Source organism: Alosa sapidissima, chromosome 10 (assembly GCF_018492685.1).
Source record: "Alosa sapidissima isolate fAloSap1 chromosome 10, fAloSap1.pri, whole genome shotgun sequence".
Classification (NCBI taxonomy): domain Eukaryota; kingdom Metazoa; phylum Chordata; class Actinopteri; order Clupeiformes; family Clupeidae; genus Alosa; species Alosa sapidissima.
This window is the reverse complement of record NC_055966.1, coordinates 20,551,837-20,567,660: the sequence shown is the minus strand read 5'-3', so window position 1 is coordinate 20,567,660 and position 15,824 is coordinate 20,551,837. Positions and strand designations below refer to the sequence as shown.

At 43.0% G+C, this 15,824-nt stretch overlaps 1 protein-coding gene across 5 annotated transcripts; it reads left to right on the top strand.

Moving 5' to 3' along the window:
- The first annotated feature begins 1,672 nt into the window (after window positions 1-1,672).
- Window positions 1,673-15,750, top strand: kiaa0319 (KIAA0319 ortholog). 5 transcript variants are annotated; one of them, XM_042105748.1, is made up of 22 exons: window positions 1,677-2,350; window positions 3,161-3,281; window positions 3,493-3,614; window positions 4,398-5,164; window positions 5,853-6,024; window positions 6,243-6,341; window positions 6,621-6,718; window positions 7,302-7,389; window positions 7,476-7,565; window positions 7,936-8,071; window positions 8,431-8,662; window positions 9,852-9,975; window positions 10,304-10,433; window positions 11,174-11,322; window positions 11,614-11,765; window positions 12,042-12,180; window positions 12,483-12,642; window positions 13,129-13,265; window positions 13,411-13,533; window positions 13,774-13,864; window positions 13,988-14,079; window positions 14,729-15,750. In XM_042105748.1, the coding sequence occupies exons 3-22, from the start codon at window positions 3,563-3,565 to the stop codon at window positions 14,899-14,901; spliced, it is 3,204 nt and encodes a 1,067-aa protein (XP_041961682.1). In that variant the 5' UTR covers window positions 1,677-2,350; window positions 3,161-3,281; window positions 3,493-3,562; the 3' UTR covers window positions 14,902-15,750. The 5 variants fall into 5 exon arrangements, with proteins under 5 accessions (XP_041961684.1, XP_041961682.1, XP_041961679.1 ...); XM_042105750.1 differs by lacking the exon at window positions 3,161-3,281 and having other exon boundaries at window positions 1,673-2,350; window positions 4,398-5,158; XM_042105745.1 differs by lacking the exon at window positions 3,161-3,281.
- The last annotated feature ends 74 nt before the right edge of the window (window positions 15,751-15,824 follow it).

Sequence of the window (15,824 nt, the reverse complement as noted above, 5' to 3'; positions counted from 1 at the left end):
CCACCTCTCAAAAGAGTGTATTAATTGCAACTTTTAACATTCAAAAATCACTGTATTATCCACATACTCATCAGGGTGTGGGTGTGGCCCACACACTAAGATAGAATCAATCGGTAGTCTACCATTCAAGGGGGATAGGTCTCATAGTGATTTTTGACAAGGTAGGCTATACCACCCTAGAAATAGACAATTTGTGATAACATTGCATTTGGGGTAGCTTTTTGTGTTATTTCAGACTCTTTATGTCCATTGTATGTCAATGGAGGGATACTGTATCTTCCTGGTGAATGATCTTTTAACTAATAGATATCCCCACAAAATGTCCACAGCTGATTATTTACATTAAGTCAATCTTTTTTTGTGTTGCAACTTTTCTGAAATTGTATGTGTAAGTATGTAAATGAGCCATCCTCTGCTGAAATACGCGGTATTTGCATACATTTAAAGTACAGAGACCTTAACACTGGACACGATCAGGTTTGGACATAGGCCTATTAGAGTGAAATGTTATTACAGTGGGTGTTTTGAATTTGGGTATTTTTAATAGATCAAAATATTTGTATTTGATTTGTAACCTATAGCATGGGAAGTAAACACAATCTCTGAAACATAAAATGGGTTTTCAGAAGATTTGAAGACAGATTTATTCTCAAAAATACAGTATTTCAGGAATTTCAGGAATAACATTTCACATGAAGATTTGACTAAATTTTTGAACCTGACTCAATGTTAAGAAATGTATGCAAATTATTCATATTTCATTAGATAATGGATAATTTACATATCATAATATTTCAGAAAACGTGCAATACAAAAAAAAGTTGACATAATGAAAATAATCAGCTGTGGAAGTTTTGTGGGGAAATCTATTAGTTAAGATTGTCTAGCCTATTCATCTGTAATATATCCCTGCATATGGGTATAATAGACATAAACAAGGTGATAATACACAAAATGCTACTACTATCACTTAATTCCTAACTCTAGTGTGGTATACCTTTCCAAAAATCAGACTTATTCCCCTCAGATGGTTCTGACCAACCCCTCTGGCTCAAGGACTTGAAATGAAACACAAATTCAGAGCTAATTGAAGCCAAAGTAAATTTTCTTAACAATTCCAACAAACAAAACTTTGCAAATATAACTAACATTTTAAAAATGATACAAGCTTTAAAAAGTGCAAGTGCACTTTTATTAACAATTCTACACAACCAACAAATAAAGCAAAAAAGAAGTATTATGATTAAAAGAAAGAAAGGGGGTAAGGGTATAAAAGGGTATAAAAAATATAAAAGGGTGTAAAAGAATATGGCAAGATCATTATGAGGTCTAAAGCATCTTTTTTAACATGTCATTTGTCAGAAAAAATCGGTTTGTCCACAAATATTACTGATAGCCACCTCTCTCAGTTGGGTTGGTTAAAGAGTTCAACTAAATTAACTATCTGACAAAATACTAACGTCTTTATACAGTCTGCAACCATCTTGGTAACAACACTCCCCTGGCAGCTATTTTGGCCAAACAATGGAGGGATCTATTCCCCGTAAAATTGACCAGTAGGCAAGGCCATTCAGGGACTGTCCCAGAGGTGGACTAGACGCTATGTCTTTGGTCTTACACGCTTTGCAAGGTGTTGTGCTTCTTTAGCTCACCCCAAGCATCGTAAATATCAATATAATTTTGGAAACTACCCTTTCAAACGTAGGGAAATGGATCCCACTGTATGGAATAATTAGCTAAACAACGTTTAGAACAATTGGATCTGTTTTGGATCACTCTATTGGATCACAATTAAGTGATTGTCATTCTCTCATTATAAATTAACTGTTAGGCCTATTTACCATACATCAACAGTATAGGCTCCCCAATAGGTAGGCCTATTATACATAGGCAACTTTGCTGGAATCCATTTTTGGCAAAAGGAATAAATTACACAAATACAAGTGTGCATCAATCATTATTATTTTTCTTATACATTTTGAAATTGTAGCCTAAACATAAACCTATTCAAAATGCTTTCGACAAAGGGCTTATGTAGGCCTGCATGCGGCGAACAATCATATGGGATGAGACAGATTCACCTAATGGCTAGGCTACTGCATCACACATCAATAGCCACGTGTCTAACCCTCCCTTACTGCTCGCTATAGACACTCCCTTATTTCCATCCTTAGACCACAGCGCAGCGGCAGTCCTCCATCCCAATCAAAAACATGTCATGCCGTGATTTTATTAACGATTTTAATTATTTAACCATCGGTAGATACAACAGTCCGTCACTGGACTAAAGGCAACAACACGACGGAGAGATGCTGGTTTAGCATTTCGCAACATCCAGGACATCTTTGAGGTAGGCTAAGACATGATGCGCTTACTGTACATTGTTAAACCTTGGCTATTAAGTAGCCTACAGTGCGCTGCACTAGTGCATATAAATGTTAACATATCAAATTAGGCAGAATCGGTTATATTTATGCAGATTTACAATCTAGCCTACCCATTGACTATTTGTTTCTGTTTACACGGCATGTTTTCTATGCAGATCCCGGGCTTACCTGTTGTTACAGTCGATACAAATGTATGAGTGTTTATCACAGTCAAATGCCCAGTCATTTTCTGAATTACAGTTGGTCGTGATCAACAACAACGAGATCCCGTGTGGTCATTACGTCCATTTATACACCATTTGTTTACTGTATACACCTGTTTGCCATACTGTAATTAGATGAGCTGGTGCTGGTGCTGATGTTGGTGTAACCTATGTGGTGTAGGCCTATGGAATCATTAGTGTCCTCATGTAACCTCAGTCGCACCTATTACCCTTAAACCCATCTTCAGACAGGGGCATATGGCTTCAGCATAGCTCCATGCTGGGCTTTATATTGATAGGAAAAGCCACACAGCTTTTGAATCTCCAGCAAATCTGAGGTAGAATGTGTTTCATGTAGACTAATAATGTTCACAGAGGACAAGAGCTTTAGCTTGTTTTTTTGTTTGTTGTTTTTTCACCAACACAATCTAGGACACTCTCTTGAGGTCTCAGCATTGACAGAGATTTTGATATTTTTAATGGATTTTGGCATCAAACTATCAATAATTGGTAATTAATTAAAATCAGTGGATATTTCCATATCAGCCTTTCTTTTTGCATGTCTTACAGTAAGAACTCTCAGGGTGAGAGGAGGATTATTTGTTCTCATACCCTTGCCCACTGCACAGCTGCCCCAGCCCATCACCCTTGTTGGCAGAAGACAAAGACGTGTGGTGTCATCTGTGCCAGGGTGGGAATAAATTGGGTCATACAGCGACCATTTTATGAGTCAGGCTGAATGCACAACACATCTCTCTCCTGTTCAGAGAGGAACTTCAGGGCACATGCGGCACATGCGTTCCTCCCAAAGTTCACAGAGAAGTGCAATGGTGTTTTGATCTGTTGTTCTGCTGAGGGATCAAGAGGGCGAACATCACAGTGGTCTCTTTGTTTTTCTCCAGTATACAGAGAATAGCGCTAGTGGTCCATGAAGCTTGGCTGCTCGAAACAAAGAACAGGTCCCCCATCACCATGAAAGTTGGACTTTTCCTGTTCCTCTGTCCAATCCTGCATGTCATGAAAGGTAATTCTGTTTCTACTCATCTCGGCATATCAATATCCTTGTACATATTATTTTGCGTCTATCTCACTTCCCGTCCTTGAAGTGTGGTCCAACTGTGTATTATTATATTCCACTGCAAATAGATATGTTTTATGTTCATGATAACGAGTAGCATATAATGTGAATAGAGTATCGTGAAAGCATATTGCATGCTATTCTTAATGAGTTTATTTTGTTCCTTTCAATGGCGCTGCCATCTGTGCAACCGTTTGACTCAGAGAGCAGCTGGCTGGGGGCTAGCATGCTAGTTTGTGAGAGGAGCATCACCAGCTCAGAGTGGGATATATCTAGCTCATTGGCTGCAAATGAATGCAGTGTCAAAGTTACACTTTTACATGCGTCCTTGATTGTGGAGTCTTGAGACTGAGGTGGTAAATAATAGCTTTTTACTAATGAGTGGTGTAGTGTTGTGACAAAGTGCTGTGTCAGACAAAACTACGCTGATGACTAACTGTTAAGACAGTTTTACACACTAGTCCCATATTTGGTTTTATTACTAACTTCTATTTGTATGTTGAAAAGAATACATAGAGGAATCGACTGAAGAGAAGAAGACAGATGAATAGAAAGAAGCAGATAGAATAACATTTCGTTGTTATCCTGTAACAATGACAAATAAAAACTGAACTGAACTGAACTGAACATATTGAGACATGACAGTGACAGGCACTAACAAACTGACTGACTTGCCACCAAAATCCTGACAGTAATTGCATGGCATGGTGCTGTGGTATTGCCCAACAGATGCACTGGCCAGCCAGTGTTGGCAAGCAGCCACCTTCTCTGAGTCCATCATCTCCCCTGACCTGAAGAGCAGCAGCATCCTGCGCGTGCCCAAGGCCTTGTCTCTGGCCCAGTGTGCGGGCGCCTGCTGCGAGCTGCCGGGCTGCGACCTGGCGTGGCTGTTCGAGCGCCGCTGCTACGTGCTGAGCTGCCGGCGGCAGGACGACTGCGCGCCCAAGCAGCGCCACGGCGCCGACTCCTACCTGGCCTTCCTGCAGCGCCGCCCGCCGCAGACGCTGGTGCTGCAGTCGCTGGTGCGCGCCGGAGCTGGAGCCGAGCCCTTCCCCGCCGGCCGCTGGCACCAGCTGCCAGCGCGCCCCCACGCCCTCCAGGACTCGCTGAAGGACCTGGCACTGCTGCAGGGGGAGCGGGGCTTCGAGGGCCCAGAGCTGGAGTACCCGGACAGCTACAGGGGGGTGGAGGAGGAGGAGTTGGACAGGGACGTGAATGTGGATGCGGACACGGACAGCTTAAATGAAGGGCTGGTGGGGCTCCTAGACTGGCCGGACATCCAGGGCTCGAGAGAGGCCCTGAACCTCTCAGACATTGAAGATGGTAAGGAGGAGCTGCAGAGCACTCCGCCGGATCCTCAAGGAAGCAGCAGTAGCCTCGTCCAGCCCAGCGCCTCCTCAGTGATGAGCAATGGAAGTGGACCATCTCCGAGTGACACACAGCCCACCCTAAGGCCCTCTGTGTCTGCTCCAGCAGACCTGAATGTGAGCGTAAGTGTAAGTGTCAGTTCAGACGACCTTAGTCTTGTGAGGCAGTAAGGAATTGCACTGATGTTTCACGCTTCACTAGATCACTGCTGGCCGGGAAATTTCTTTGATACACGGAGAATGTGAAACAGGGTTGCACCACATCTCTTGGAAGAAAAGACTGCGTATAATTGATGCTTCTGTGTCAGGTGGCGTTGGAGCATTTACATCCAAATGAAATGGTTACACAATAAAGAAACACTTAAGAAAAGAAAGTGTTACATAATTCCCCTTTGTTAGACAGATGCGGTTCCTTTCATGAACAAGTCGACAGACTGAGGGAGGGATAATAGCAGCCCGAGCTTGTTATTGTCTTGCTCTTTGCCAAGCTGCTTTTGCTCTAGTCATTCCCACTCACTGCCTGCCCTATGTGTCATCTTTGAGGCAAATAAAAAGAATCAATCTGGCTCCATCACTTGCAATTGTGGAGGATTGTGAGGGGTGATTTAAACAGAATGTTCCTTGTGGATTTAAAGAACATTTATTTTCATGGCTATGGAGTAAATAAGTGATATATCAAGCTGTGTAGACCAAGTATCTGTCTGCAGTTATAGCCTACACATAGAGCTACACAATTGAATGCAGTGAGCTACACAATTGAATGTAGTTTGATAGGAAAACAAACAACTACTGTTTTTAAATGTTCTGCCTATTGCAGGGGGTTGAACATCTATCCAACATTTCCTCCACCAACACCGAGCCGACTGCCTTGTCGCAGAACTTCAGTGCGTATCTTGTCCAGCTGTCGAGTCAAACGAGGACATCGTCTCCTACTCGCAATCTGCTAACTGCGTCCAGCACTACACCTCAGACAACGCCTGTGGAACCTGGTACTGCAATACGCCACACTGACTACATTTCAAAGTTAATGTGCTCAGTGCGTTTGCTTTGACTGTGTGTAAACATCGGCTCTTTGATGTCCGTCTCATTCTCCCTACAAGTTTTTCTTTTTCTTTGCAGGCCTCTGATTACCCAAGTTTCTTTTTCTGTTTTTTTATTCTTCTTTTAATCCCTTTCATAAACATTAACATCTATTTGTCCTACGCAGTAAGAACCCTGCTGGTGTCAATTGAAGGTCCTGTGGAGATTACACTCCCTATCAACACTGTGGAACTGAGAGGCTCAGTCTCCCCAGCACCTCAACCAGGTACAAGCTCAAAAGAAGAAACTGAACAGCCAACTAACACAATATGCATACTTATAGTGTATACAAATACAGCAGAGGTTATGTTACCATTATGGTTGCAGTTATGGTTATGATAATTAGCAACCTACCGGTACTTATACATGCAAAATGTAGCTTGAGAGCTTAAAGATGATTTGAAACTTTATAACTGATAATCAGTCTCACTTAATTACTTACTTTTAGTCCATTAATGTCTGTCAGAGTTGAAGAACTTGCTTTTTTCTTGTCTCTTCGGTGTAGAGAGCTCTTACTCATACAGATGGAGCTGGGTTAGCTTGCCTGAAGGCCACAAAGAGGAGATGGAAGGGGAGTACAGCAAGCGTGTAAAGATCAGTGGGGTAAATACCATATTACTACATTACCAACAGTCAAGTCAAGTCAAGTTCATTTATGTAGCGCATTTCATACACAGAGGTCATTCAATGTGCTTTACATAAACAAAAGCAAACAGGAATAGCTGATAAAAGCATACAATGGCAAATAATAGTTTAAAAAGTAAACAATAAAAAAGAAAACATAAAGCACACAAGGTAATAGTATATAAAGGCATAAAAGAGCAATAGTTTAAAAGTGTTTAAAAAGTAATAATTAAAAAGACATAAAAAAAACAATGTAGAATGATTACTCAGTGATAGTTATACTAGGCAAACACCCAGTGAACAGTAGCACTCTATGGAGATTCTTGAAGTAGTCCCAAACTACATAACAAATGCATGACACTATGCAGACTCTTTCAGAGGTAGATTGAATGAAAGCACTTTTGTTTAGGTTTCAGCCTTTCCTCTTAAACTAAAAACAACCCTGCCATAATCTAGAATCACTCAGTGATGTGTTTTATGTTTGGGTAGTTGAGACACGTGGGTGAGCTGGACAGAGGTGTATAAGTGGACGTTTGTTTCAGTCCTGTTGTGTTCTGGACAGCTCTCTGCAGGCCAGTACGCAGTGAAGGTGACTGTGAGTGGAGAACATCTCTATGGGGAGAGTGTGGTCAACATTACAGTGCACTCAGGTACGGCTGCTCCGTCTCAGTTGTTCCACTGGTGGTGTCGGCATGACCAACCAGAAATTGCCACTTACATTCAGTTTCTTCCCCAGAAGATGTGAACAACTCTCCAAAAGCCATTGTCTACCCACCAGCACAGCACCTGACCTTCCCAGTGGATCTGGTCATCATCAATGGCAGTGGTGAGACTTCAGGGTCTTTTTCTTGTTGCCTTTGTCCTTATGCTTTTATATGTTGGACATTGGTTTTAGTATTGTCCAGTGAAACGTGCTGTCCTTTTTTGTTCAGGTTTACTGTTGCTATAATCTAGATACAGTACTACTATACTTGCATAATTTAATTCCTATATTAATTGTATATCACTCATTATTCACATTTAACTATTCTATTAGCAACTTTGTCCCCTAAGTTCTAATGCGCAACACAGTTGTTTAAATTCACTGAACCACCCCATTAAATCTCCCTTTGATGGCACCAGCAAGCTCTCATGGTTTTATAACCTTGTCTACACGAGAGCCGTACTTTTGTGTTGTGCCCCTCTCTCCCTCCCAGAGAGCACAGATGATGGCAGGGATATCGTCACCTACCACTGGGAGCAGGTGGCCGGCCCCCTGCTGGCCAACGGGAGCTCGGCAGAGACGCCCATTCTCCTTCTGCACAACCTGGAGCCTGGACAGTACACCTTCAAGTAAGAAAATCACCCTAGGGGCATCCGGTATTTCCATAACACTCGGTGCATTCTTGGACAGAAGCGCTGACGTGGTGATAACTGACCCGTAGAAGTGATATGAGGACAAGCTCCATGCTGCTGGTTTTGCAGCCGCAGAATCTCTGTTAATGATATTCTGCAATAATATGTTACCAGAGCTCAAAGGCTTTAATCTGTATGCAAAAGTAGACACTTTCTGTTACTTCACCTAGTTTGGGAACTCATCCATGGGTTAAATTGTCACTTGCCTCTGGGGTTGGATTCCCTCCCCTGGTGGGGATGTGACAATTTGACCTGACCTAATTAAGGTGCGGTTTGTTCCGGTTTTACCTCCGCAGGCTGACGGTGACAGACGCTCAGGGATTGGCTGACAGCGCCACCGCCTCTGTAAGCGTGGCCAGTCAGCCACAGGACCGCCCCCCGGTGGCTAGCGCGGGTCCCGACGAGGTCATCACCCTGCCCCTGGACCACCTGATCCTCAGGGGGAACCAGAGTAGCGACGACCAGGGGGTCATCAGCTACCTGTGGGCCCTACACCCCAGCAGCCAGAGCAGAGTGGTCACCATGCAGGTACCATGAGCTCTCATGCGCTAACCAGTGGTAGCATAGTGGTTAAGGAGCTGGGCTAGCATACAGTAGCCAAAAAGTTGTGGGTTCAAATCCCAGCTTCCACTGTTGTGCCCTTCAGCAAGGTACTTTACCCCGTGTGCTGAAAACTGCACCAATTCGAAATCACAATGGTAAAAGAATGTTCAATATGTTCAATATCCCTAACAGAATACATGTCTTCGCAAAAGACGATGTTATATTAAAAATGCAAATGAACGACAAACTCTGAAATGAGATGTTATTATCATTGAGACAACAGGGGTATACAAAAAAATATGTTGTGGCCGGCAACCAAGCGTCTCACAGCTGCGCGCGCATCTAGTTTTGTTAGTAAACGGGAAACCTGTGTATATAAGATGTAATATAACAAATGGACAATGATGATGCAAAACTCCTTGGCATTACTGTACATCTTGTTGATATGAATCTCCAATATTCTACTAGCCCTCAGTGAGGTGCAGTCTTTTTTACCATTAAGGCGGGGATCACACTGACTGGTGGCAAGCGGCAGGTTTCCTATTGTTCTCTATGGGTCGCGTTAGCGTAACGCTAACCTTAAACAAGCGGAGCGTTGAACTTCTCAAAGCGCAACGCGAGCGCATTCAATTGTCAGTTTAGGCCAGTGTTTCTCAACGTGTGGTCCGCCAGCAGACATGGTAAAATATCATATAGACGAGTTGTTTGCAATATTGAACCAACTTGTATGTAAATCCAAACAGTTCTGCAACACTGTTTATGTAAGATAAGCCAGTTTAAATCATATGAATCCTCTGACACAATAAGCAAAGTGCAAAGACAATAAGCAAGGTGGTTCAGTGAGTGTAGGCCTATTGAAGTAGGTCTAATCTTTTTTTTTTTTTTTTAGCTAGGTGGTCCGTGCATTTCTTTTTTATTGGTTAAGTGGTCCTTCGTCTGAAAAAGTTTGAGAAACACTGCTTTAGGCAAACCGTTTGTGTTACTTAGGAACGAGATAGAACTTATTATGATCTGAGTGTTGCCGCTTGCCAATGTGATCCCCGCCCAATGATATTCTGTACAGTACATGTGTACATGCATAAAGAGAGAGAAAGAACAACACAGGGATGAATAATGATAATAGTCATTGTAGTAATTACTTGTGTGTGTGTGTGTGTGTGTGTGTGAACAACAGGGAGTGCAAGAGCCATTCCTTCAGCTCTCTGGGCTGCAGGAGGGCCGGTACACATTCCAGCTGACCGTCACAGACTCCTCCGGACAGGAGGACTCCAGCACTGCCACTGTCACCGTACTGCCCGGTAAACGCCAACGCTTCACAAATACCTTATAGTCATCATGCACACATTTAAGATTACTTATGCATTGAATAAAACTAGACTAGTTAAGGATTTTGATCGTTAGATATACAGCGTGCTTGCTTATGTTGCTGTGCGTTGAGTTGAGTTATGATTTTTGAGATATTGAGTAATGTTGCTATGTTTTCAGTGGTGGCCATTCAGACAACAGTAAAATATGTTTGGATAGTGAGTTACATTGATATGCTGTGTAACAAAAACACCAACACCAAGTTGCTGTCAGTGTACTGAATAGTGTGTGTGTGTGTGTGTGTGTGTGTGTGTGTTGAAGAGAACACTGCCCCGGTGGCTGTGGCGGGCCCTGACAGGCAGCTGATCCTCCCTGTCAACAGTGTCACTCTGGACGGCAGCAGCAGCACAGATGACCAGGGCATTGCCAGCTTTCACTGGGACACCGTCAGGTACCCCACCTGGCCTGACTACCTGTACATTCCCACTGTAGGATTACTGTAGGATTTATAGTAAGAGGGCAAGGTGTTAAAGGGGAACTTGGCAACTATTTCAACGTAATAAACCCGTTTAGAAATCATTTGGATGGTTAAATGACCTGTTCCGGTGAAAATGGTGACTTTCCCCCCTGCGCCTAGCGTTCCCAGGCGGAAAACCAACCTTGCAACATTGAGACTACTGTCCCGGAAAGAGAAGTGAGAAACAAGAAACTCGTTTTAAATCGTGTTTCTTACCTTGTAACATCCACATAGTTCTGCCAAACTTATGCTAACCGTTCGCTAGCTTGTAAACAAATCCATGTGCTTTATCATTACCTTTTCCCACAGTTTGAAATAGCAACTGATCGGTGTAAAAATGAAATACTTTTTGTACTTCTTGCTGAGATTGGACAATTGTGGATGCATACATATAATACTTTGACTATAGCTTAAAATGTAGGCACTCATATCCACTAGTAATAGTATTGGCAGATGCAGCGGTAATTAGCGGTAAATAGTCTCCTCTGCACTGTAGCTTAAATGTTATTCTATTGCTGTACTTGTAGGTCTGTAGCGTAAATGTAAATGTAAATTCTATAATTCTGTATAAGTCGCTTTGGATAAACGTGTCTGCCAAATGAATAAATGTAAATGTAAATGTACATACTGTTTGGGGAATTGTTGTGCATCTAATTACTCTTGCCATTTTGCAGTGGTCCACCGGGGTCAAAAATCCGGGATGCAAATAAGGCAGTAACCATGGCAACAGGCCTTAGAGCAGGAAGCCACAAGTTCCTGCTTACTGTGAAAGACCAGCAGGGGGCAACAGACACTGCTGCCTTTACTGTCACTGTCAAAGAAGGTAGGATTTCAGGTCCACTCTGAGGTCCTCCAGTTACATCTGTACACATATTTAATTAGCACACATTCATTTGAGTTACCACTACAGTGAATTTGTAATTATTTCCAAACTTTCATGTTCCATTCAGGATAACCCCAGTGCCTTAGCATTGCATTTTTATGTGTGATAGTCACTGTGTGTTCTGTCAAGTAGTCTCCTTGTGAAGCAGAGAATGCAGTGTGGGCAACACGACAGCAGCAGCAGCACACTAATTGATAGCCAGTCTGATGTTTCCCTCCATCACCCCCACAGTCAGAAGTCTGCCCCTGGTGGCCCACGCCAGCGGCAGTCACACACTGACCCTGCCCAACAACTCTCTGGTCCTCTGCGGCTCCGTGTCCAATGCTGGCCCAGTTAACGTCTCATTCCTGTGGGTCAGAGATGAGCAGAGCCCAGCTGCTGGGGTGAGTGAAGCCTTAATGCAATTGCACATATCATCCAAATCATCATTCAACAGTGAACGATTTCCTGTTATTTTCTGTTATGTTACGTGCACACTGTGAGAGAAGAAAACAATTATTACATAAACCTGTGCCACTTTGTTCTCCATTCAGCCTTTCCATGACACCGCAGGCAGATATCATTCATCTAATGAGATTCATAGGTTTCTATATAACTTAAAAAGAAACAGACACCATCTAATCACAATGTAAAGTCAGCCTGTTGTCCACTGATGGCAGGACATCCTGTACGGCTCCGAGCGGATGTCCTCTCTGTACCTGGCCAACCTGGTGGAGGGCACCTACCTGTTCCAGCTGCGTGTGAGCGATGCCCTGGGAAGATCCAGCTCAGCCACCGCCACTGTGGAAGTGCGTCCCGGTAGGACCTGTCACTTATCCAGACCATGCCTATAGTCTGACTGACCAGCCTCTGCATATGTGCTTTTCAAAGAAAGTATATCCAAGGCAGTAATCCAGAAATGAGTCTAAGATCAATATGTCACTGGCAATAATTAAATGCAAGATAGTTGGATGTAAATGAGGCCAGCAAAGCCTAAAGCAAACAATAATGCACTTCTCAAACAGCAATCAAGAAACAACTGTGTATTGTTTATGTGTGCTGGATGGGTAGAGAGAGACCTCTGAGTTTTCTATCTATTTCTCTCTGCCCAATCCTCTCAGACCCGCGTGAAAGGGAGGAGGTGGAGCTTGAGCTGCAGGTGGGCGTGGCCCAGGTGAGTCAGCAGCAGAGGAGCACGGTGCTCAGACAGCTGGCAGCTCTGCTGCATGTGTTGGACGCTGACATCGCCCTCAAAGGCCTGCATGGCCAATCAGACATCAGGTAATACGTGAGGAGGTCTTAGGTTAATTAAAAAAATTCAATATTCAATGGGTCGCCCAGATTGACTGGACTTCAGGAAGAATTTTGTAGGTCTGTATGTCTGTAGGTCAGCCTGGGAGGCATAACAGACAGCTCCAGCCTTAATGCATGGACCCATGTAATGGTCAGTTTAGACATACAGAATAGTTGCATCACTTTCATCATCAACATAAGCATTAGCCTATGAGTGTGTGTGTGTGTTTGTGTGTGTGTGTGTGTGTGTGTGTGTGAGAATAGTTGAATATGAAACATGAAATTGTCAAGAACTTTGAGGAGTAGAAATATGCTGTATAAATGCAGTCCATTTACCAATACCAATACTAGCTACTTGAAGGGGTCTAGCAGAGGTCTAGCGCTGTGACGTGTCATAACAGTTCATTTTCATTTGTATTTGGGTGTGTGTGTGTAAATGTGTGTGTGTGTTTGTATGTGTGTGTCTGGTACCAGCACAGTAATGAGGTTCTCAGTCCAAGGATCAGATGGAACTATACCGGGACCTCAGCTTGCCAAGATGCTGCGGAATCAGCTACTGCGAGAAAAGACAGATTTCCTGCTTTTCAAAGTGCTCAGAGTCGACACAGTCAGTGAGTACACACAAACATTTATGTTCAATCAGGATAAACAAGAATCCTTACCTAAAACAACTGTGAACTGTGATTGGATGGATTTCATGGAGGTTTACTGTGATGCGTTAAGGAGTCATGGCCATGTGTTGTGTGTTGTTTTCAGTGTGCCTTCTACACTGCTCTGGGCGAGGTCAGTGTGACCCCATCTCTAAGGCATGTGCCTGCGACCCCCTCTGGATGGAGAACCCCTTCCAGCGCCTCCTGGAGGATGGAGAGAGCAACTGCGGTGAGCATGCATGCACACGCACACACACACACACACACACACACACACACACACACTCACACACACACTCATTTAAAATAGTCATCAGGGTAACAAGTCATTATGGGGAGCACAGCTCAGTCATGTTCCTCAGTATGTCTTATCATCATAGGACAAGGACCTACTTGACATCACCAAATCTCTGTGAAGAATCAAGATGTCAAAGTAACAAGCCTCCTTTTGCCCTCTCTTTCTGACCAGAGTGGAACGTGCTCTATGTGGTTCTGTCTTTGTTTCTGGGTTTCGTCCTCATCCTCTCAGTCAGCTGGACCTGCTTCTGCTGCTGTAAAAGGTACGGTCACCTGCATATGACCTCAGTGACATTGTCATTGAGCCTGAGCCATGTACACCATCAGACAGTTGTCTCTGGTTCTTTCTCACGTGTTGTTTATTGGTTGCTATTTTGCCTTTGAAGGAGCAGACGCACTAAAGTGAGGAAGAAAACAAAGTACACCATTCTGGACAACATGGACGAACAGGAGAGGATGGAGCTGAGGCCAAAATACCGTAAGACTTGAGTGGATTTTTTCCCCCCAGAGTAAAAAAGGGCTTCTACAGTGGACGTGTGGAATCAGTCTTGGGAAATTTAATTGCAGTTATTTCTTTAAATTATCCAGTTATATGCTTTCTGGAATGAGGACAATGGTGAGGATGAGATTTGTTTGTCAAATGACTACAGTAACACCAAATGGAGTGGCAGTTAAGGCTCAGGGGTAGTGTAATGGCTCCTTATGTTTACATTTAGCGGACACTTTTTCCAAAGCGACTTACATCTGTCAATTATATTACAAGGACATTGTTGCATTGTAATGTAACATTTACAGCCCCCCCTAGGGTTAAAATTGAAATTGGGTTGAAATTGAACCCACAACTCTTCCGGCTACTGCATGCTAACCTAGCTCCTTAACACTACGCTACAACAGCCCCACATCTCTCAAAAGGCACACACTCATGCACTATTTCCCAGTGAATCCAGGTCCTAGCCATGATATTGCCAGCATTTTGCTCCACTTGTCAAGCAACATGACTAGCATGTGCAATTTTCTCTTTTGTGTTGTCATTATTTTATTAGTTGACAAAAGTGAAAGGTATCTTTTTATCACAATATTAGGAAAATGGCCACTCATAAGAGACTGTTTGTCTCTGCTTCCCCTAGACATCAAACACAGGAGCACAGAGCACAACTCTAGCCTAATGATGTCCGAGTCGGAGTTCGACAGCGAGCAGGACACCATCTTCAGCCACGAGAGGTCTGACCGGCCTAGGAACCGCTCCAATGGTGCCACCAGGAATGGAGACGCGTTCAGCTTCCGGCCAGTGGACGGCTGAGAGTTGGCCAACTGCCTGTTGCTCCACAGATTACACACAAAGAACTAGAGGAAAACACCACTCGGGCCTCCTCAAACTACCCAAGAGAAGAGCTCTCACAGCCTGCGAATGTATGGACTTCACCTGCTGAAGACTATGAAATGGACAGACTGGTGAATGTAAATAGGATGGCCCCTCGTGCATATGACATTGACTGCTAACTTGATATGCTACAAACTCTTGTCTCTTGTGAATTGCATATTTACTTCTTGATTTGAGGGCTGAGATTTCTTTACAATCATTATAGTTGATACACTTTGTCAAATGTGCAGTGATCTGCATAATGCAAACAAGATAAGAAATGTAATGTCTCTCATGGAAAATTATATGAAGTTCTCAATTTATTTTAAGCACTTTAAATTACCAAATCCTGTGAATCACTGTTGCAGCTGTTTTGAACCCTCCTTAACTCTGTACCTCTTAATATATGATGCTAATATTCCTTTGTCGATCTGTATTAGGCAAGAGTTATGCTGCAAACCCTCGCTATGTAACGTGGTTTCCACAACATAATTGAGGTTGGTATACTATGTACTTCAGGAAAAGTTAAGAATAAAAAGTTCTGTGCAGTAATGCCATGCTGATATCATAAGGACTTACAGTAAGCATGTCTACTTGGTAACATGAAACTACAGTACATTGACCAATAAAACATGCTTACAAATTTCAAAAGCAAAGGAAAACATAATTGCATCCAATTTTAGTCATACCCAGGTATTGATTTAACTTGTATGCCTGTGTTTATGCACTGTCTTAAGTTCGATAATATTTTTATTTTGGATGCTGTTCCAAATAAAAGCTATAACTGCTGTTCTTACCAATTCTTTTTGCAAAGAATTCAAATAAACAGACATTTAGCAAGTTTGACTCTATAATCTACTTCA